The sequence below is a fragment of the Silurus meridionalis genome, chromosome 22, assembly GCF_014805685.1.
Source record: "Silurus meridionalis isolate SWU-2019-XX chromosome 22, ASM1480568v1, whole genome shotgun sequence".
NCBI classification, from domain to species: Eukaryota; Metazoa; Chordata; class Actinopteri; order Siluriformes; family Siluridae; genus Silurus; species Silurus meridionalis.
Genome location: NC_060905.1, coordinates 19758548 through 19782819, shown reverse-complemented (window position 1 = coordinate 19782819; position 24272 = coordinate 19758548). Strand labels below are relative to the sequence as shown.

The 24272-nt window shown below is 44.7% G+C and overlaps 2 protein-coding genes across 3 annotated transcripts in view; one reads left to right on the top strand and one right to left on the bottom strand.

The window, feature by feature from the left end:
- tax1bp1a (Tax1 (human T-cell leukemia virus type I) binding protein 1a) overlaps positions 1–12855 on the top strand; it is a 33622-nt gene extending 20767 nt beyond the window's left edge. Inside the window, exons 8-18 of one of the 2 annotated variants that reach the window (XR_006923811.1) lie at positions 3836–3991; positions 4160–4399; positions 5411–5581; positions 5666–5750; positions 5840–6060; positions 6694–6780; positions 9491–9671; positions 9752–9903; positions 10483–10568; positions 10649–12513; positions 12630–12855. Coding sequence is in view for 1 of the 2 variants with exons in the window: in XM_046835284.1 (XP_046691240.1) it covers positions 3836–3991; positions 4160–4399; positions 5411–5581; positions 5666–5750; positions 5840–6060; positions 6694–6780; positions 9491–9671; positions 9752–9903; positions 10483–10568; positions 10649–10859 (1590 nt within the window). In the remaining variant the exon portion in view is untranslated. Of the gene's footprint in view, positions 1–3835; positions 3992–4159; positions 4400–5410; positions 5582–5665; positions 5751–5839; positions 6061–6693; positions 6781–9490; positions 9672–9751; positions 9904–10482; positions 10569–10648 lie in introns of both variants that reach the window. The other variant, XM_046835284.1, reaches the window with a different exon arrangement.
- Positions 12856–15435: 2580 nt separating this feature from the next.
- Positions 15436–24272, bottom strand: part of jazf1a (JAZF zinc finger 1a) — a 30568-nt gene continuing 21731 nt past the window's right edge. Inside the window, exons 2-5 of the mRNA XM_046834362.1 lie at positions 18745–18817; positions 17795–17991; positions 17553–17722; positions 15436–17079 (exon numbers count right to left, since the gene is read on the bottom strand). Of these exons, the coding sequence (XP_046690318.1) occupies positions 16933–17079; positions 17553–17722; positions 17795–17991; positions 18745–18817 (587 nt within the window). The 3' untranslated portion in view covers positions 15436–16932. The remainder of the gene's footprint in view (positions 17080–17552; positions 17723–17794; positions 17992–18744; positions 18818–24272) is intronic.

Genomic DNA, 24272 nt, shown 5'->3' with positions numbered 1-24272 from the left:
TGGTGGAGGGGTATACAGTAGAGGGGTATATACAGTATGGTGGAGGGGTATATATGTTAGAGTGGTATAGTATATGGTGGAGGGGTATATACAGTAGAGGGGTATATACAGTATGGTGGAGGGGTATATATGTTAGAGTGGTATAGTATATGGTGGAGGGGCATATACAGTAGAGGGGTATACAGTATGGTGAAGGGGTATATGCAGAGGGGTATATACAGTATGGTGGAGGGGCATATATGTTAGAGTGGTATAGTATATGGTGGAGGGGTATATACAGTAGAGGGGTATATACAGTATGGTGGAGGGGTATATATGTTAGAGTGGTATAGTATATGGTGGAGGGGTATATACAGTAGGGGTATATACAGTATGGTGGAGGGGTATATATGTTAGAGTGGTATAGTATATGGTGGAGGGGTATATACAGTAGAGGGGTATATACAGTATGGTGAAGGGGTATATGCAGTAGAGGGGTATATACAGTATGGTAGAGGGGTATATACAGTACAGTGGGACGGTGTGGGAGAACTTGGGCAGGTTGAACACAAGTCGTGCAGCTGCGTTTTGGATCATTTGCAGTGGATGAATAGCGTTGAGAGAAACCCAGCCATTAGGGGGGCACAAGCCAGTGCACTCTTAGTGCCGGTCCCAAGCCTGGGTAAATGGGGAGGGTTTCGTTAGGAAGGGCATCCAGCGTAAAACATGTGCCAAATCAAATATGCGGATCACAAAGGAGAATTTCATACCGGATCGGTCGAGGCCCGGGTTACCAACGACCGCCACAGGTATCGTTAGCCGACAGGGTACCGGTGGAAATTGGGCTACTGTTGGCCGAAGGAGGAGAAGGAGAGGAGGAAGACGTCTACAGAGACGGCAGGAAAAGGAGCAGTGCAGGAGAGTGGAGGTTCGGGTTGGTACTTTAAATGTTGGTACTATGACGGGTAAAGGGAGAGAGATAGCTGATATGATGGAGAGGAGAAAGGTAGATATGCTGTGTGTTCAGGAGACCAAGTGGAAAGGGAGTAAGGCCAGGAACATTGGAGGTGGATTTAAACTGTTTTATCATGGTGTGGATGGGAAGAGAAATGGTGTAGGGGTGATTCTGAAGGAAGAGTACAGTAAGAGTGTAGTGGAGGTGAAGAGAGTTTCTGATAGGGTGATGATCGTGAAGGTGGAAGTTGAAGGGATGATGATAAATGTCATCAGTGCCTATGCTCCACAAGTTGGCTGTGAGATGGAGGAAAAGGAAAGATTCTGGAGTGAATTAGATGACGTGGTAGATGGTGTACCTAGGAAAGAACGATTGGTGATTGGGGCAGACTTTAATGGGCATGTAGGTGAAGGGAACAGAGGTGATGAGGAGGTGATGGGTAGGTATGGTTTTAAGGAGAGGAATGTGGAAGGGCAGATGGTGGTAGATTTTGCTAAAAGGATGGAAATGGCAGTGGTGAACACGTATTTTAAGAAGAAGGAGGATCATAGGGTGACGATAGAAGTGGAGGAAGGTGCACACAGGTGGACTATGTGCTATGCAGGAGATGCAACCTGAAGGAGATTGGAGACTGTAAGGTGTTGGCGGGGACAGTGTAGCTAGACAGCATCGGATGGTGGTCTGTAGGATGGTTTTGGAGGCGAAGAAGAAGAGGAGGAAAGTAAGGATTGAAAGAAGAAAAAGATGGTGGAAACTGAAGGAGGAAGAGTGTAGTGTGAGGTTCAGGGAAGAGGTCAGACAGAGGCTCGGTGGTGGTGAAGAGGTGCCGGATGATTGGGGAACTACTGCAGGAGTGATGAGGAGGCAGCTAGAAAAGTACTTGGTGTGACATCTGGAAATAGAAAGCAAGACAAGGAGACGTGGTGGTGGAATGAGGAAGTGCAGAAAAGCATTAGGGGAAAGAGGTTGGCAAAACAGAAGTGGGATCGACAGAGTGATGAGAAAAGTAGGCAGGAGTACAAGGAGATGCGGCAGCAGGTAAAAGGGATGTGGCGAAAGCCAAGGAAAAGGCATATGAGGAGCTGTATAAGAGGTTGGACACTAAGGAAGGAGAAAAGGCAGCTGATGAATGAGGAAAATCACAGAGAGAAAAGGTTGGAGGATGTGGAGTTGGTGAAGCAGGATGTAGATAGGATTAGTAAGGAGGAAGTGAGAGCAGCGATTAAGAGGATGAAGAATGGAAAGTCGGTTGGACCAGATGACATACCGTAGAGGCGTGAGATGTTTAGGAGAGATGGCAGTGGGGTTTTAACCAGATTGTTTAACAGGATTCTGGAAGGAGAGGATGCCTGAGGAATGGAGAAGGAGTGTGCTGGTACCGATCTTTAAGCATAAGGAGATGTGCAGACCTGCAGTAACTACAGGGGAATTAAGTTGATCAGTCACACCATGAAGTTATGGGAAAGAGTAATGGAAGCCAGGCTGAGAGAAGAGGTGACCATCTGTGAGCAACAGTATGGTTTCATGCTGAGGAAGAGCACCACAGATGCCTTATTTGCTTTGAGGATGTTGATGGAGAAGTATAGAGAAGGACAGAAGGAATTGCATTGTGTATTTGTGGATTTAGAGAAAGCGTACAACAGAGTGCCAAGAGAGGAGTTGTGGTATTGTATGAGGAAGTCAGGTGTGTCAGAGAAGTATGTAAGGGTGGTGCAGGACATGTATGAGGACAGTGTGACGGCAGTGAAGTGTGCAGTAGGTACGACAGACTGGTTCAGAGTGAAGGTTGGACTGCATCAAGGATCGGCCCTGAGCCCTTTCCTGTTTGCAGTGGTGATGGACAGGTTGACGGACGAGGTCAGACAGGAGTCTCCCTGGACTATGATGTTTGCAGATGATATTGTGATTTGTGGTGAGAGTAGAGAGCAGGTTGAGAAGAGCCTGGAGAGGTGTAGGTATGCGCTGGAGAGAAGGGGAATGAAAGTCAGTAGGAGTAAGACAGAGTACATGTGTGTGAATGAGAGGGAGGGCAGTGGAGGGTGCGGTTGCAGGAGAAGAGGTGGAGAAGGTGGAGGAGTTCAGGTACCTGGGGTCAACAGTGCAAAGTAATGGAGAGTGTGTTAGAGAAGTAAAGAAAAGAGTGCAGGCAGGGTGGAGTGGTGGAGAAGAGTGACAGGAGTGATTTGTGATAGTAGGGTATCTGCAAGAATGAAAGGAAAGTTTATAGGACTGTGGTGAGACCTGCGATGTTGTATGGATTAGAGACAGTGGCATTGAGTAAAAGGCAGGAGGCAGAGCTGGAGGTAGCAGAGCTGAAGATGTTAAGGTTTTCGTTGGGAGTGACGAGGATGGACAAGATTAGAAATGAGTTTATTAGAGGGACAGCATGTAGGATGTTTTGGTGACAAGGTGAGGGAGGCGAGATTGAGATGGTTTGGACATGTGCAGAGGAGGGACATGAATTATATTGGTAAAAGAATGCTGAAGATGGAGCCACCAGGTAGGAGAAAAAGAGGAAGGCCAAGGAGGAGGTTCATGGATGTGGTGAGGGAAGACATGCAGGTAGTTGGTGTGAAAGAGGCAGATGTAGAGGACAGGGTGGTATGGAGACGGATGATCCGCTGTGGCGACCCCTAATGGGAGCAGCCGAAAGAAGAAGAAGAAGAAGAATAGCGTTGAGAGAAAGACCTGCCAGCAGAGAGCTGCACTAGTCCGGTCTTGAAATGACAAGAGACTGAACAAGCACCTGGGTAGCCTGTGTGGACAGAAACGGTCGAATCCTTCTGATGTTGTAGAGAAGAAATCGACAAGAACCAGCCACATTACCAACATGTGAGAAGAAGGACAGTTGATTGTCCATAGTTACCCCAAGGTTATGAGTGTGTGTGTGTGTGTGTGCAGTCTCACGTGCGCAGTGCTGAGCTGGAGAACACTAAGCTGAGTGCAGAGCTGCAGATGTTGAAGGCAGTGGAGCTGAATCGAGAGGTCACCATCTCACAGTACCAAGAGGAGATACACAGACTCCAGGCTGAAAGAACCGCACACGTTGCAGATGCCGTACGACACACACACACACACACACACACACACACACACACACACACACAGTGCATGTTCCCACTGTGTTTATCCTATTGTTCTACATGATGAGTGCTCTCTGTGTGTGTGTGTGTTTGTGTGTTTGTGTGTGTGTGTGTGTGTGTGTGTGTGTGTGTGTGTGTGTAGAACGTAATAGAGCAGTTGCGTCAGGTGAAGGAGCAGCTGGAGGCTACGTACCAGCGAGCAGCCATGTTGGATTCTGAGCTTCGTGATGCAACTAGGGACCACGAACGTACGAAGGTGGAGCTTCTTCGTGTCCGTCAGGAGGTTGAGAACACCAGATCCAGCTTGGCTGACGCCCAGGAGGAGTGCAGAATCACTCAGATCCAGCTGAATGAACTGATGAGCCAAACGTTACGGAAAACGGTAATCAGGCAAATACACATGGATAATCGCAGGACCATCCATACATTACAGATGATCGTATGTCTTCTCAAGAGTTTTCCATTTATCTGTTCATGTGAGAGTATTGTTAGAGTGTACGCGTTTCTAATGTTTATACCTTTATTCCATATATATCTCAATATATATTATTTTTATACATTTTTATACACAATACTCTTTTGTCCGATGTAATGATTACAGATGTGTCTACCGAGTAGATCTTCAGTTCTTCCCTATATTTTATATTTCTTTAATAAATGGTAAAATAAGCAAGTGTTTTATTTCCTCCACTAAATTTTTGGAAACTCACGATACTCTTTGTGACTACCATTGACTCCCTCACACTCCTTGATGCCCCCCACAGACTCCTTGAGACCCCTCCCAAGGATTCCTCTTGACTCTTTTACACTCCCTAAGACTCCCTACAATGCTTTAAGACTCCCTCTGATTCAGTGAGACTCCCTAGAGACTCCCTCTAAATCCCTCAGATGCTTCGAGACTGCCTCCAATTTCTTAAAACTCCCTAAGACTCCTGGAGACTTCCTCTGACACCTTCAGACTTCTTGAGACTCCTTTAGACTCCTCAAGACTCCCTCAGACTCCTAGAGACTCCTTCAGACTTCTTATGCTCACTCAGACTCCCTCTGTCTTCCTTAGACTCCTCAAGATTCCAACAGACTCCTCAACACACCCTTAGACTCCTCAGGACTTCCTCACACTCCTTGGGACTCCCTCTGACTCCCACAGACTCCTCAAGACTCCCTCTGTCTCTTCAAATCACCCTCAGACTCCTCAAGACTCCCCAGACTCTCTCAGACTCTTCAAAACACCCTCAGACTCTCAAGACTCCTTGAGTTTCCCTCAGACTCCTCAAAACTCCATGAGACAGCTCATTATGGCCCAAGCCCTTACTAAGACACGTTATATGCCCTGTGTAAAGAGCAGTGTGGTCTCCTGATGATCTCTGTGTTCTGGGTGTAAATCTCTCGACAGGAAACGGCTGGTTCGGTCTCAGAGCTGGAGGCAGAGCTGCAGAAGGAGGTGGAGGAGCTGAAGTTGAGACTGCAGATGGCAGCTGAGCATTACAAGGAGAAGTACAGAGAGTGCCAGCGTCTGCGCAGACAAGTCACCAAGCTTACACACAAGCAGGAATCACAGCAGGAGGTGTGTGTGTGCACAAGTGTGTGCAAGAGTGTGTGTACTTGTGTGTGTACGTGTGTGTGAGATGATGTACGTTGGTTTTCTCAGGACTGCAGCAAGAACGAGGCGTCTACAGACGCCAGGCCGGAGACAGAGGCTGATGCGGAGACGGAGGCGGAGTCTCCTGTTGCTGGTGAGCATGCTCCTCCTCTCGCTGAGTGCACTGTGCTGCTGGAGCTCCAGCTATGATCTCTGTGCTTCCATCCCACGTGTGTGTTTCAGAAACGCTGCCTGAGATTCAGGAGTGTGCTGAAACTCAGGAACGGGAAGATGGAGAGGGGGAGAAAACCGAGACAGGAAAGGAAGAACAACAGGATGAAGGGGATGAGTCAAGTGTGTCAGTGGAGGCTGAGCTTGCTCGGATGGAAGAGAGATGGAGAGAGCAGTGTGTCATCAACGATAACCTAAAGCTACTGCTGGCTGAAGAAGATCAGCGCTTTAAGGCACAGTATACACACACATGTATACACACACACAGGGCCTGAGGCGGGGCAGGGCTGGGGCAGGGCCTGGGGCGGGGCAGGGCAGGGCAGCATTTTTGCTCACAGCTTATTTTTCCTCCCTCACTATCATCAGAGGAAAATTAAGCAGGTCTGATCACATCAAAAACTAAACACACCTGTACACACCTCACAGGATCACTTCCTGTTCACAAATGATCCCGGATATTACCCACCCAGGAGACCCTGACTCTGTCTCAGAGCTAGCACACGGACGTCACCCAGATGAGGATGAGGTTCGTCTCGAGGTTACTTCCTCATACTTGTCTCATCGCCCGCCACTAGTTCACTCGTTCCAGATAAAAGTGTAACTGTTGTGTTTGTGTGAAGTTGCTGCGTGACCGTGTGAGAAACGATGTACTGAGATCACTTGTTTCTGATCAGAGTTTAGGGGCAGATCTTGTGCACAGATCAGGGACATTTCATGTGGACAAATCAGGGACAGATCATGTGGACAAATCATGTGGACCTCAGTATCCCACAGTGCTCCTCTGTAACCCTCATGTCACAGCCTCTGTGTGTGTGTGTGTGTGTGTGTGTGTGTGTGTGTGTGTGTGTGTGTGTGTGTGTGTGCAGGCCCAGTTAGCTGAAAAGGATGGAGAGGTGTTTTTGCTGAGAGAGAATCTGGCTGAGGTGATGAGGGAGAAGGTAAAGCTGGAAGAGGTGAGTAAATCTCTACTCGGTGTGCAGCATTAACACAATGAGTGTGTGTGTGTGTGTGTGTGTGTGTGTGTGTGTGTTACTCAGACTGTGTTGTGAGATGAAGGACTTTTGAAGCCCTGATGTTTCAGTACTGACCTGCTGAAGCTTTTATGAAGACGTTTTTGTCGTTCGTTTTCATTATATTTATAAAATACTATTACTAAAAATACTAAAATATATTATACGTAGTGCAGCAGGAAGGTTTTCACTGCGCTTCACTTTTTCTACATTGTTATGTTACAGCTTTATTTCAAAAAGGATTAAATTAATCCTTTTTGTTAAAAAATTTGTTAAATTAAAGTACATGTAAATAAATATTCACAGTTTTTGCTCAACACTTTGTTAAAGCACATTTGGCACCAGTTGCAGCCTCAAGTCTTTTTGAGTTTGATGCTACGAGCTCGCCACCTATTTTTGGGGAGTTTCTCCCATTGTTCTTGGCAGAAGCTCTCGAGCTCCATCAGGTTGGATGGGGAGTGGCTGGGCCACTCGAGGACATTCACAGAGTCCTGTAGAAACTCCTGTGTTATCTCGGCTGTGTGCTTCAGGTCGTTGTCCTGTTGGAAGATGAACCTTCACCCCAGTCTAAGGTCCAGAGTGCTCTGGAGCAGGTTTTCATCAAGGACGTCTCTGTATATTGCTGCATTCTTCTTTCCCTCGATCCTGAGTATTATCCCAGTTCCTGCCGCTGAAATACATCCTCACAGCATGATGCTGCCATCACCATGCTTCACTGTAGGGATGGTATTGGCCAGGTGATGAGCAGTGCCTGGTTTCCTCCAGACATTACTTTTTCTGATTAGTGGCTTCCATCTGGCCACTCTATCATACAGGCCTGATTGGTGGAGTGCTGCAGAGATGGTTGTTCTTCTGGAAGGTTCTCCTCCTTCCAAAGAGAACCGCTGAATCTCTTTCAGATTGACCACCGGGTTCTTGGTCACCTTCTCTTCTACCTGAATGCTCAGTTTGACCAGGCGGCTCCGCTCGAGTCCTGGTGGTTCCAAAATTCTTCCATTTATGGATGATGGACTCCACTGTGATCATTGACATCTTCAATGCTGCAGAAATGTTTCTGTCTCTTCCTCAGATCTGTGCCTCGATACAATCCTGTCTCAGAGGTCTACAGACAATTCCTTGGTCTTCATGGTTTGGTTTGTGCTCTGACATTGACTGGTAACTGTGGGACCTTCTATAGACAGGTGTGTGCCTTCCCAAATCATCTCCAATCAACTAAAATTTCCACAGATGGACAATAATCAAGTTGTAGAAACATCTCAAGGATGATCAGTGGAAACAGGATGCACCTGAGCTCAATTTTGAGTGTCATGTGATTACTTTCGTTTTTTTATTTGTAATAAATTTGCACAGTTTTCAAACAAACTTCACATTGTGATTATGGGGGTTTGTTTGTAGAATTTGGAGGAAAATAATGAATTGAATCCATTCTGGAATGAAGCTGTAACATAAAAAATGTGGAAAAAGTGAAGCTCTGTGAAAACTTTCCTGATGCACTGAACAGTGTGATGATTAGAGAAGGGCTCTCGATTATTTTAGTTATCGAGTATTCTACCGATCAGTCCATCGATTAATCGAGTAATCTTATAAGAAGTACTTTTTTTTAAATTCAATACACGAGAAAATATGACGGGCCTCTTAAAATGAACAAGTGATTCGTTTTTAAGAAATTTAATTTTTTTTTGCTGAAATTGCTTAAAAAACTGTTCTGTGTTTACTGGTCAAGAGCGCTCCAGAGTTCAGCGGGTGGTGCGTCAGTAATAATAGTCCGTGGGGAAACACTGTGTGGGGAAACACTGTGTACTGTGTGTAGTTAAATGGACTAAACAAATCATTTATAAAAAAATTGCCTGTTTTTTTATTTTTATTTGAATTACTCAAATACAAATGTATTTTCCAGCCCTAGATTGAAGTGTGTTATGTTCCTCTCTCAGGTCTAGGAGTAAAGTAAATGTGGTGAGTGTGTGATGGTGTGTGATGGTGTGTGATGGACAGACCTAGAAGTCGTTGAGGGACAGACCTTTTTAATTCCAGCATTAGTATTGTAGATCCAGCTACAGAAACTGAGACTGCTGCTCCTGGTCCATTAGCTGATGGAGGGAAGTGTGTGCTGAGAGTGTGTATGATGATGCACACCAAAGCTTACTCTTGGTCTTGAGCAGGCCCAGGGCATTTAGTGGGGCAGGAGGCGGTCAGTGGGGCAGGAGGAATTTAGTAGGGTGGCTGGAGGTTGTTAGTGGGGCAGGAAATGGTAAGTGGGGCAGGAGGCGGTAAGTGGGGCAGGAGGCGGTTAGTGGGGCAGGAGGAGGTTGGTTGGGCAGGAGGCGGTAAGTGGGGCAGGAAATGGTTAGTGGGGCAGGAGGCGGTAAGTGGGGCAGGAAATGGTTAGTGGGGCAGGAGACAGGTAGTGGGGCAGGAGGCGGTTAGTGGGGCAGGAGGAGGTTAGTTGGGCAGGAGGCGGTTAGTGGGGCAGGATGTAGTTACTGGAGAAGGAGGAAGGTAATGGGGCAGGAGGCGGTAAGTGGGGCAGGAAATGGTTAGTGGGGCAGGAGACAGGTAGTGGGGCAGGAGGCATATATAAATGGTGTGAATGTGATGGCATGTTACTGCACACAGTAAGTTGCCCACGCTCACACTCTAATGTTCTGATTTGCAGGATCTGCGTTTGCGTGCCAGCAGAGAGGACGCGGTGTGTGGGCAGAGGTCAGAGGTCAGGGAACCGGTGGTGTTGCGTTACCCCCTTCCCTACCCCACTGAGTCTCCTCCTCTTGCCCTGGTGCCCCAGCAACCGGCCGAGCTGCAGTACGGGAACCCTTACAGCGAGCCGGAGCAGCGTGGTGCGTATTTGCTGCAGCATTCGGACTTGTCAATGCCGCCAGTTGATTGTTGTTGTCCCACTCTGACTTGTGTGTTACAGACGGAGCAGACGGAGCGCTGTCTCCGCCGCAGAGTTGCCGCCCCCCTCCGGTAACTCCGCCCCCATGGGTGGGTCCTGTGGTGTGTAGTCAGCCGCTGCGCAGTCTGAGTCCTCCTGACGGTCTGGAGAACCCTGCGGAGGAACGGCCCAGCGTGAGCAGACGCTTCATTTTAATATTATTCGTTTTTACACTTCGCGATCATCTCTTTCTCATGTCACGTCCTCGCTCAGTCTCTCCCCTAACCTCTCCCACTTGCTCTTTACGGCGAGACGATCGAGGTCAGAGGGGAGCGCTGGCAACGAGCATTTGCATATCGCCACGATTAAGACATTTTCCCTGCAGCTCGTTAGTGGGAGAAAGTGACGAGTCCAGAGCTCGTTAGCGCATGGAGACGATCCAGACTTTGTCTCCGCTCCATCTCCGCTCCGTCTCTGAGCTCGCCATCTTTTCTCCACCTACTGCTTTTGCCCATTAACCTTTGCAGGAAGCCGACTGTGTGCAGACAGCTGTGGCTTTTTGGAGAAAGTGTGTGTGTGTGTGTGTGTGTGTGTGTGTGTGTGTGTGTGTGTGTGTGTGTGTGTGTGTGAGATATTAGTGCTCTTCAGTCTCATTAAAAGAAGCAGCAGTAAGATATTACAGACGACTGTGTATGTTAACAGGAAGGGAACGTGTGTGTGTGTGTGTGTGTGTGTGTGTGTGTGTGTGTGTGTGTGTGTGTGTGTGTTAACAGGGAGGTGATGGTGAAGCTCCTGCAGTGTGCGAGCATCAAAGTCCAGAATCCAATGAAAGTGGCTCCAGCTTTTGCTTTGACACAAGGTAACACACACTCACATGTACACACACACACACACACACACACTGTGTGTTTGTCACAGTTTCTCCCTCTGTCCCCTCAGGAGCGATGTCCATAAGCGGTGTCCCCTGTGTGAGGTGATTTTCCCTCCACACTTTGAGCAGCGTAGTTTCGAGCGTCACGTGGAGTCTCACTGGAGAGAATGTCCTGTGTGTAGTGAGCAGTTTCCTCTTGACTGTCAGCAGAACCTGTTCGAGAAACACGTCCTCACACACTTCGACGGCAATGTGCTCAACTTTCACAACTTCGACTAGAGCCCGGGACGGCGTCCTCGCATCCTCACACCCTCACTCTGTCCTCACACCCTCACTCCGTCCTTACACCCTCACCTTGTCATCGCATCCTCACTCCATCCTCACACCCTAACCCTGTCCTCTCACCCTCACCTTGTCATCGCATCCTCACTCCATCCTCGCACCTCACTCCATCCTCACACCCTAACCCTGTCCTCTCACCTCACCTTGTCATCGCATCCTCACTCCGTCCTCACACCCTCACTCCATCCTCACACCCTCACTTCGTCCTCACACCCTCACTCCATCCTCACACCCTCACTTGTCCTCACACCTCGCTCCTTCCTCACACCTCGCTCCTTCCTCGCACCTCACTCCGTCCTCACATGCCCACGCCATCCTCACACCCTTACTCCATCCTCACACCCTAACCCTGTCCTCTCCCTCACCTTGTCATCGCATCCTCACTCCGTCCTCACACCCTAACCCTGTCCCTTTCACCCTCACTCCATCCTCGCACCCTTACTCCGTCCCCACACCTCACCCTGTCCTCACACCTCACTCTGTCCTCACACCCCACCCTGTCCTCACACCCTTACTCCATCCTCACACCCTAACCCTGTCCTCTCTCCTCACCTTGTCATCGCATCCTCACTCCGTCCTCACACCCTAACCCTGTCCCTTTCACCCTCACTCCATCCTCGCACCCTTACTCCGTCCCCACACCTCACCCTGTCCTCACACCCCACCCTGTCCTCACACCCTTACTCCATCCTCACACCCTTACCCTGTCCTCAAACCCTCACTCTGTCCTCAAACCCTCACTCTGTCCTCAAACCCTCACCCTGTCCTAACACCCTCACCCTGTCCTCGCACCCTTACTCCATCCTAACACCCTCACTCTGTCCCCACACCCTCACTCTGTCCCCACACCCTCACCCTGTCTTTACACACTTACTCCATCCTCACACTCTCACTCTGTCCTCACACCCTTACGCTGTCCTCAAACCCTCACTCTGTCCTCACACCCTCACTCTGTCCTTACACTGTCTTCACATCCTCACACCCTGATGGTGATGATGATGATGTTACTTACCCGTGAGCTAATGCTCGCATTTTTTCTTCCATCACTAACATTTCCCAATCAGAAGTTAAACACACACACACACACACACGTCAGGCCACTGTATGTATAGTAAATGTGCGGAAGCTGCTGTAAGGACGGCTTTCACTGTACAGTTCCAGCTTTACATGTACATTATAAATATAAATATAGGATTTATGATGAGGTGTGTGTTGGTGTGTAACATCAGCAGGAGTGGTGTTTGTTCTCTATTTACAGCTTTATTGATTGTATATGATGATGATGATGATGAAGGTGATGTATTACACTCTGCCCTGTGATATACAACATAGGGCCTAAAGTTTATTGACCTCTGACCATAAGATTGGTATGTGTTTTTTTTTTTTTAACATCTCGTTCCACATTCAATCTCCATATGCTGTTATAATGAGCTCCACTCTTCTGGGAAGATGTTTCTCTAGATTTTGTGGAGATTCATTCAAGCTACAAGGGTGTCAGTAAAGTGAGGTACCGACGTAGGTGATCTGAGGAGGCCTGGAGTGCAGTCAGCGTTCACATTCATCCCAAAGGTGTTCAAGAGCTCTATAGCAGGTGATCTTCTACACACTTCCTGTCATGCTGGAACAGGTTTGGGCCTCCTAGTTCAAGTGAAGGGGAACAATAAAAAAAATAAGAAACGTATCCTATACATGTGTGTGTGTCTCCAGGTTTGTACTGGGAAAACCCACATTTGGGTGAGATCGGGTGTCCTAATACTTTTGGCCTGAAATGCGTCGTTGCACTCGTGATGTTTGGGGCGTGTCTGTGATCTTGCACACGGGATGAGGAACAAAATGCTTAGGGAAGACCTATGTGATGTAATAACAGTCACAGCAGCCATTTTGTTTCTGTTACATGTGATGCATATTAAAGTCATAATCAGGGTTAAACATGCAGGACTTTCCCGTCTCTGCTTCTTCACACACACACACACACGGTGTTGTTCATGTTCTGTCTTTATTTATTGTACTTTTTTAAACATCAGAAACATCTGTGTGACACACACACACACACACACACACACATATACAAAACTCTCACATGAACATGAACGTGGTACAAATTTTGGCCGCAGCTACAAACATTTTATTTCCACAAACAAAAGATTTCACCAAAAATAATCCGAATATCAGAATAATAATATAATAATAACGTAGTATGAAAATATCATTTCAAAACTACTTTACAAAGAAGTTACAATACATTCACTGTACAGGATAATGCACTGCCTCACACACACACACACACACACACACAATACATATAAAGATCCTTATAAGGTCGTTATAGCACAACTGTGTGTGTGTGTGCAACAGCAACACTAACACTTCTGATGTAAAATAATACACACATGCAGCAGCTACAACTACACAACTGTACACACACACTCGCACACACCACTGTCACATGGCACATCAGAGCTGCTGAAACAAATAACCTCACCAACATCTCTCTATATCTCATCACTCCATCTCTCTATATCTCCATCATTCTATATCTCATCACTCCATCTCTCTATATCTCCATCATTCTATATCTCATCACTCCATCTCTATATCTCCATCATTCTATATCTCATCACTCCATCTCTATATCTCCATCATTCTATATCTCATCACTCCATCTCTATATCTCCATCATTCTATATCTCCATCACTCCATCTCTCTATATCTCCATCATTCTATATCTCATCACTCCATCTCTATATCTCCATCATTCTATATCTCATCACTCCATCTCTATATCTCCATCATTCTATATCTCATCACTCCATCTCTCTATATCTCCATCATTCTATATCTCATCACTCCATCTCTCTATATCTCCATCATTCTATATCTCATCACTCCATCTCTATATCTCCATCATTCTATATCTCATCACTCCATCTCTATATCTCCATCATTCTATATCTCATCACTCCATCTCTATATCTCCATCATTCTATATCTCATCACCCCATCTCTATATCTCCATCATTCTATATCTCATCACTCCATCTCTATATCTCCATCATTCTATATCTCATCACTCCATCTCTATATCTCCATCATTCTATATCTCCATCACTCCATCTCTATATCTCCATCATTCTATATCTCATCACCCCATCTCTATATCTCCATCATTCTATATCTCATCACTCCATCTCTATATCTCCATCATTCTATATCTCCATCACTCCATCTCTATATCTCCATCATTCTATATCTCATCACCCCATCTCTATATCTCCATCATTCTATATCTCATCACTCCATCTCTATATCTCCATCATTCTATATCTCATCACTCCATCTCTATATCTCCATCATTCTATATCTCCATCACTCCATCTCTATATCTCCATCATTCTATATCTCATCACTCCATCTCTATATCTCCATCATTCTATATCTCATCACTCCATCTCTATATCTCCATCATTCTATATCTCATCACCCCATCTCTCTATATCTCCATCATTCTATATCTCATCACTCCATCTCTATATCTCCATCATTCTATATCTCATCACTCCATCTCTCTATATCTCCATCATTCTATATCTCCATCACTCCATCTCTCTATATCTCCATCATTCTATATCTCATCACTCCATCTCTCTATATCTCCATCATTCTATATCTCATCACTCCATCTCTCTATATCTATCGATCACTATATCTCATCACTCCATCTCTCTATATCTCCATCATTCTATATCTCCATCACTCCATCTCTATATCTCCATCATTCTATATCTCATCACTCCATCTCTATATCTCCATCATTCTATATCTCATCACTCCATCTCTCTATATCTATCGATCACTATATCTCACCACCAGACTGAAATCTTTCACATAAAACTTGAATGTTTCCCCAGAAAGAACTGAAAAAATAATATAATTAAATATTTTTTTTTGTAAATCGCTTTATAGTCACAAGAGTTGTGCGATATGACGACTGATTCCTCTTACACAACATTCTTTACACAACACATATAAAATCTCCAGCGCAGCACTCCTGCATTTTTATCCTGTTATATAACGTGTGTCTTTCCTCTGTCATTAGTCTCCATCATCTAAATTCCATGTGAATCTGGAATCTGATCTGCACCCACCCTGCCCCACCCATACTACCCTACCCGCACTGCCCCAAACACTACCTTACCCACACTGCCCCACCCACACTGCCCCACCCACACTGCCCTACCCACACTACCCCACCCACCCTGCCCCACCCATACTACCCCTAAAACTACCTTAGCCACCCTGCCCCACCCATACTACCCCTAAAACTACCTTAGCCACCCTGCCCCACCCATACTACCCCATCCATAATATACCCCACCGCACTGCCTCACCCATACTACCCTACCCGCACTGCCCCAAACACTACCTTACCCACACTGCCCCACCCACACTGCCCCACCCACACTGCCCTACCCACACTACCCCACCCACCCTGCCCCACCCACACTGTCCCCCAAACCCACATGTTCTGTCCCAGTACAGTTAACATGAAAATTATGTCAGTGAACATCTGTACAGACGATGGAACATTTTGGCACATTTTTGGTTTGAAAGAGAAAAAGAATCCCTCCAATAGTGTTTCATCAAACAGCTTTCAAATCGCAGTGAGATCAGAGTCTCGTGTTAACGTTTACAAACACAGCCAGACCTCGTTGATCTTCCTCTTCCTAATTCTTTCTCAAATTCTCAAAAACACCTTCTCCCCCATGGAGTGATCCAATCGGCTCACACAGATCCAGGTCAAAAGCTTAGTTTATGTTCACTTCAAACATCAGAATGAAGATAAATGCTGAGTGAAAGCTTCAGATTCCTGTTCCTGAGAATTAATTAAACTATTTCTGCAGATCCTGTTCCCAGAAGCACACTGAGCTTCATCATTGTCAAACTCAGGAACCGGATCCGAAGTGTCAGATGTGACCCAGAACCCGATGTTTACTCGAACAGAACTACAGGAATCCTCTAAAGAGAATGGGAGAACCTACTGGAAGGACAAGCATCTCCAAAACACTCCATCAGTCTCACAAGTTCTCAGCTAGATCCTGTCACCATGACAACAACCCAAACACTGCAGTGGCTTCAGGACAAGGCTTTGAACATCAAAGAAGATCAGTGTAAATCTGAAGATGCTCCATATCCAGCCTGATGGCGTTTAAGAGGAGATCTTCCAGGCAAAATGGAGAAAAGTGCACAAATACATGTGACAGTGTGTGTGTCCTACAAAGAAAATACTAAAATCTAAAAAAAAAAAAAAAATCTCAGTGATGTGAGGTTCAAACCCTAGGCTTGTGGGGAGGGTTGCCAGATTATATAGTATAAAAAGGAACACACACACACACACACACACACACACACACACACAACACTCCATAATGTAAGAAATTAGGAGAACATTCTCCTTTTTCTTCTTACTGCAGTCTTTTCAGTGGAAATACATGGTGTGCCTTTTTGATATGTGCTATATCAGAATCTGGCAACCCTGTATTCTATACACCATGATTGTGCATGTTTATTGTGCATGTTTTTTTTAGCATTCTCGCACACACACACACACACACACACACACATATACACACTATATTATGTAATACATCTTATTTAAAAATGTGTGTGTGCAATAAATAAAATAATAAAGGATTATTATTAAGACAGAATTTGTACTAATAAGAAGAGAAAGTCAGCTAATCACGAATGCATGCGAAAATCACAAGCATTCTGTACATCAGGAACGAGGAACGATGTGAACGTATTGTGCAAAAGAGTATACACACACACACACACACACACACACACACAGACACACGGACACACACAGACACACATATATATATATAATATAAAACTATAAAAAAAAGAAAACGTGCAAATGAGTAGTTGTAAGAAATTACACATTTTGAAGTATTGTGTGTGTGTGTGTGTGTGTGTGTGTGTGTGTGTGTGTGTGTGTGTGTGTAATCACAGTGGGGGGTGGAAGTTGATGGTGTGATGCCTGAGCCCTTGAGAGGTTTTGTAGCTTTTCCCACAGCGGCACTTGAAGGGCTTCCTGACGCGGATCTGTGTTCGGTGTCCGTTCTTAGCGTGGTACTTTATTCCGTTCACGTTCTTCAACAAGGAGACAACATTGTAAACACATTGTAAGGACATGGTGAAGACATAGACGGGTTGCACACAGTCAGGACATAGTGAGGACATTGTGAAAACATAGACAGGTTGCACACAGTCAGGACATTTTGAGGACATTGTGAGGACATTGTGAAGACATGAACAGGTTACACACAGTCAGGACATAGTGAGGACATAGACAGGTTACAAACATTCAGGACACTGTGAGGACATAAACAGGTTACACACAGTCAGGAGAAAGTGAGGACAAGTGAAGATATAGACGGGTTACACACAGTCAGGACATTGTGAGGACATAGACAGGTTACACGCACATGTAATAACCATAGAGAGGGGCTAACAAATACCTCTTTGATGATGATGTCATTTTGCATTAGTGGACATGGGTGTGTGTGTGTGTGTGTGTGTGTGTGTGTGTGTGTGTGTGTGTGTGTGTGTGTGTGTATATATACCTTGTATCTCTTCTTGCAGCCAGGTACAGGACAGGCAAAGGGCTTTTCGTCTCCGCCGTTCATGCACATGGAGCTCAGGATGGACTCAGAACTGATCGCACTCTCTGTAGTCCACGACTCATCACTGTCCGAGTCCTCATACTCCACCTCCTCTTCATCACACTCACTGCCTGAGGGGAGCACACACAGAGCTGTCAGCATGAAGATCCATCACTCACACACACACACACACACACCCTTACCTGTGGGTGTGCTGCTGCGGAAGGAAGATGAAGGGGTGATGGGCGGAGTCACGGGTGGGGTCAGGCTGCCGTTGCTATGGCGAGGGGGCGTGGACATGCTGCTACGGGAGACGTTCCCTGTGACTGAAAGCGATAGTTTTGGCTGCACCTTTTTCTTCTGGTTCTCCTGCTCCCTGCGTGCTGCTTCAGTCATGAACCTACACACACACACACACACACAAGGGTTCACAACACTTTCAGCACAAAGTGTAGTCACATTTCCACTTCTAAACTTCATCTCAACCACACCATGCTGCTTCCACCACCAGGCTTCATTCAAGGGATGGTACTTCGTTGCTGAGCAGAACCTGTTTTCTCCAGATGAAACATAGTTCCATTTTTGTCTCAAAAGACTAAAGAATCTTCTTCCTCATGTTCTGTAAGTGCTGGCCACATGCCATTTATTTGGGAGCATCTTCATTCGAGCTTCTTTACCGCAAAAGCTCTGACTGATGTGTTTTAGAGGTTCCTTAAAGACCTCAGAATGGACACCTGCATGACCAAAACCCTTTCAACGCAGTTCAAGACTTTGGCCAGATGATCAGCTCAAGAAAAGTCTTCTGTTTCACAATGATGAAGTTCATGGGAATCTTTAAAGATTTGTCCCCTAACTCTAAGCAGAAGTAAAATCTGAGTTCCCTGAACCTGGTGTTTGGTCTGACCTCCCCTGTGAACTGTGGGATCTTATACATACAGCTGTGGGTAATCCATGGTCCTGATCCACCTTAGGAGGACTCTAGGAAGGTTCTAGAACCATCTTAGGATACTGAAACAGGCTGAAGTTGAGCTTTTCTCATCAGATGGATGTTTGATTAGAACTGTATCTGCTTGTCTCCAGGTTGTTGTGTATTATAAAAGTAGAGAATCTCTCTCTCACACACACACACACACACACACACACACACGCACACCTGTTGATGTAGCTCAGGGCGACATACGTGGGCTGCTGCAGCTCCTGTTTCTCCAACACTCTGGGGTCAGTGTCTGTTAGGGGTAGAGAGAGGGAGGGGCAGTAAGGAGGAGGAGCAGTGAGGGTCAGGGGGTAGAAAGTGCGAGGAGCAGAGAAGGGAAGGGGTAGAAATGGAGAGGAGCAGTGAGAGGGAGGAGCAGTGAGGGTCAGTGGTAAGAAAGAGGGAGGAGCAAAGAGGGGTAGGGGTAGAAACAGGGAGGAGCAGTGAGGGGAGGAGCAGTGAGGGTCAGGGAGTAGAGGGGGGAAGAAAGAGTAAGGGGAGGGGTAAATAGGTGGGTAGAAAGTAGGAGGAGCAAAGAAATGGAGGAGTAGAGAAAGACAAGGGTAAAGAGGGTAGGGATAGAAACAGGGAGGAGCAGTGAAGAGAGGAGCAGAGAGGTCAGGGGTAGAAAGGGGAGAAAGAGTAATGGGGTGGGGTGGAGATGGGGAGGAGCAGAGAGGGTCAGAGGGTAGAAAATGAGGAGCAGAGAAGGGAGGAGTAGAGAGGCAGGGGTAGAGAGGTCAGGGGTAGAAAGGGGAGAAAGAGTGAGGAAATGGGGTAGAGAGGGGTAGAGAGGGAGAAGTAGAGGGAGAGGCATAAAGGGGGGCAGGTAGAGGTTTTATTCATCAGATAATAAATCTAGAGTGTATATACAGCTGAAAGCAGCGATTACGGGGCCAAGCACTTTCTGCACAAAACCCGTAAACCACAAAAGATAAGATGAAAAACAGAAAAAGGCTGTTATTATACATTATTATTATTTGTTTAGCGAGGACTTACTGTAAGTACAGTCATAAATCGGGTGGCTTTCACCACATACACACACACACACACACACACACACACACACACACACACATACACAAACACAGCATGAGACAGCAGGTAACTTCCACTGCCTGAGGCACATCAGGCACCATTTCACACAATCCTTACTCTGTGTGTGTGTGTGTGTGTGTGTGTGTGTGTGTGTGTGTGTGTAAGAAAGAGAGTAAGGAATGAAATGCTTTACTACTAACTACTATAGGACACGAGCGCCACCTGGTGGTGCAGCAGGATGCATGACATGAGTGTACACAACATTTGTGTGTGTTATCCAGATGGCTAATTAAAAAACAGTGTTGTGTTTAAATGTGTGTGAGATCAGCAGGTCTCCGGATAGACGGCAGGAGGAAAGAGCTACACCTCACACTGTAATTATATTTTCCACAGCACAGCGGAACACAACACTGATGAAGGAAGCTCACACACACACACACACACACACACACACGCCAAAATGAACATACATACAGAAAAAAACTTACACTCATACACACACAAACACACTCACACAAAGTGCAGGCTGGTATGAGGGATTTTCCACTGGATCTCGCTAATTAGCCTATAAAACTCTAACACACACACACACACACACACACACACACACACACACAGCACTTCAAAAGCATGAGTGTTTCTCAGTCGTTCCATTCCTCTAACCCCTGTGGAAATGCTAGTGAGATCTGAACGACTGCAATTTAGATGTAAACCAACGCAATCAGTTCACACATACACTGAAAAAATATTAGGACACCTGACCTTTCCAGCCAGACGTGGTTCCTCCTGAAACTGTTATGCAAATTTGGAGACTAGGAGACCCAAACCGGTTCCAGCTCCATGAAGATCTGCTTTTCATGGGTTGGAGTGAAAGATCTCCTGCTATAGAGCTCCAACCCTATTGAACATGAATAAAAGTGAACGCTGACTGCACCCCACACCTCCTCTCCTCACCGAAATCAGCATTTTACCAACCACCTTGTAGCTGAATGAGTCTCTGCAAAATCTGGTGAAACGTCCTCCCAGAAGAGTGAAGCTCATTATAACAGAACATGGGCACTAAATGTGAAATGGGACGTTAATAAAAAAAACATAATTTAAACCCCTGGTGTCCACAAACCTACATAGTGTGTATATGAGCAGTAGGGGGCACCAAAATGTCCTTAAACAAGGAAAATCAGCTCTTTCTTACAGTGTGGAACTCAATGTCCCAACATCTCACTAAACCCCTGAATGCTAATGAGGAAATGGATCAAAGGTTACAGAATACAATAGTCGTACTCATGCCCTCAAGAAAACAGCCAGTAATCTGGAAAAAAAAATGGAGAAAAACTAAATTTGTGGGTAAATTCATAGAAAACATCCAAAACAATCCCAGGTTCCTTTTCTGTACAGTATCTAAACTAATAAAGTAGCTAACTACAAATCAGGTATCTGAACAATGTGTTCCATCAGTTTAGTAGTGAGGACTTGATGAATTTCTTCACTGAAATAACTGAAAGTATTAAAAACACAATTGGGGAGGTCCAACCTCTGAGATCATCTCCTGATCTAATTGTACCTAAAACTCCACAATGACAACTACACTGCTTTACATGTACAGGACAGGAAAAGCTGTATGATCTTATCACCAAAATCTAATCAACATCATGTCCGTTAGATCCCATTCCAACTAAACTACTGAAAGAAGTGTTCCCTAAACCCCTCAAGTTGGCATTATTAAGCCCCTAATTTGGATCCAAATCAACTATCAAATTACAGACCCATTTAAAATCTCCCATTTATGTCTTAGATTTTATATCTTATATCTTTGAAGAGTTTCAGTCAGGTTTCAGGCTCCATCATAGCACATAAACTGATCTAGTTAAAATCACTAATGACCTGTTTGTACCTTCAGACCAAGACTTCATCTAGCTGTTAGTTTTACTAGATCTTAGTGCTGCATTCAACACTTAAGATCATGATCTTCCCCTGGGTCGCTAACAAAATTACATCTGCATTCAAGGACAGGCATTAAGCTGGTTTAAATCCTACCTGTCTGATCTTTACCTTTTTGTAGACTTAAATGGAAAGCTATCCAGGCTAATGCAAGTACATTATGGGGTGCCACAAGGTTCAGTTCTAGGACCCCTGCTTTTCACAATATACATGTTTACATTTCAACAGAACATCTCAATTGGTTCGGATAACTAATTGTGTTAAAGAGTTAAAAGATTGAATGACGCATAACTTTCTATTATTCAATTCTGATAAGACAGAGATTTTGCTCATCGGCCCAAAAACCAGTACACAGAAGCTCCAGCATCTAAACCTGCATATAGAAGGATGTTCTATAACTATTAGTTCAATGTTAAAAGACCTGGGAGTTATTTTAGACACCAACTTGTCTTTTTAAAATCATATCAACCATGTTACAAAAACAGGCTTCTTCCACATTAGAAATATTTCTAAGCTAAGAAACATGTTGTCTAAACTTCAATGTGCTACAAAACACTAAATGGTTTATCTCCATGTATCTCTCCAGTCTTCTAACACGCTACAATCCGTCACGCTCACTGAGATCTCAAAACTCTGGACTTCTAGTAGTTCCTAGAATAGCAAAGTCCACTAAAGGTGGTAGAACATTCTCACATTTAGCTCCTAAACTCTGGAATAGTCTTCCTGACGGTGTTCGGGGCTCAGACACACTCTCCCAGTTTAAGTGCAGATTAAAGACGTATGTTTTTAGCAAGTTCTACACATAACACACATCAAATCATAACCTTGTGCTCCAGAACATCTGATCACATCACATTATCAACTTGTGCTGTTAATATCATGAACAGCAGCTACGCTAATTCCTCTCCACTGCTTCTCTTTCTCTCCCCATCCTGATGCATCCTGAGGTTGCTTCAGCTACAGTCACGTCCCACCTCATTAAGATTGTGGACCTTTAAAGAAGTAGATGCCGCAAACATCCCGAACCATCTAGAGACGTACCAGTGCCAATTGGATCCCACTTCATGTGAAGTTTGGACACTGGACCTCCTTGAGTGTTTAAAGTCTCTGGCATGGAGAAGCTGGTGTTGGATCTGTGATGATCTCTGATGTTGAACTATTTTATCAGTTGCTCAGTAGGTCCTGGTTCCACAACATCAACTGACTGTATAAGACTGTAGAATGAACGTTAATCATAATCACACACTCCAGTGCTCATGTTAGTTCTCACTCTCCAGTGTTCTGTAGTGTATAAATACTATAATCACACTCTTGATGTCACCCAAATGAGGATGAGGTTCCTTTTTTGAGTCTGGTTCCTCTCAAGGTTTCTTCCTCATAACATCTAAGGGAGTTTTTCCTTCACCACAGTCGCCCCAGTCTTCATCATCAGGGATAAATACACATCATTCACCTTCATTCTTAATTTCTGTAAAGCTGCTTTGAGACAATGTACGTTGTGAAAAACACTATAGAAATAAACTTGAACTTAAACATGAGTTTATTACAAAATATAACCCCAGTGTAAAGCATTATTGTGAGTGTCCAGCAGAGGGCGCTGACACACTGAAAAAGGCACAGAGGAAGCGGGTCACGTCTTTCCTGATTCTCTAACTCCATCTTCTCACACGATCACGTTAAACTCCTCAATCTGCAGACGTGTCCGTGTGTAAAACGTCCTGACTGTTACAATCTCTGGGAATGGAGACTCCTTTAAAAAAGACTGTTTAAAAAGTGTGTAAAAAACAGGTCACAGCGTGAGATGTTACCATAACGTATGACATCATCATTTCAAGAATATAAATCTATATACTATAATATAAATCTATCACTTGAAGGAAGCCGTGCCCCCTTTCCCAATCTAACATCCTGAGTGTGGGGGTGAGTTTAGAGGGTTCTCCCAGGGTTCTCTCGGTGGTCTCTTGGTGATGGAGCTGAAACTGTGACTCTGTGTGTGTTTGTGTGTGCATGTGTGTGTTTGTATGTGTGTGTTATGTCAGCCTGTCAATGATGTGATATGATTAATAAGTAAAAGAGATTGAAGGTGTGTGAGTTTTGTGACGTTCTGAAGACACCTGGTGAAGCCCTGCTGCATGAGCTGGGAATCAGTTCAAATAGGTTAGAAAACAAAGTAGCAGAAAAGAAATTGCTTCTTTTTGATACTTTAAAATGGATTTCCCAAATCTGTTACATTATTTCGATTGTGCTAAAAAAAAAAAAAAACATAAACAGGAGAAGAGGTCATTTAAATTTGCTATTGACCAAAATTTAATCAGAAACCTAGGATCACCCATCAAATGTATATTATACATTACACTACACTACATTACATACACAACATTACACTACATATTACACTACACACATTACATTACATTACATTACACACATTACATTACATTACACACATTACACTACACATTACACCACATTACATTACATTATATTACACTATATTATACATTATATTATATTATATTACATTATATTATATTATACTATATTATATTACATTATATTATACTACATTACACTATATTACACTACATTACATTATATTACACTACACTTACACTACATTACATACACAACATTACATTACACTATATTACATTATATTATATTACACTATTACATTATATTATACTATATTATACTACACTACACTACACACATTACACTACATTACTACA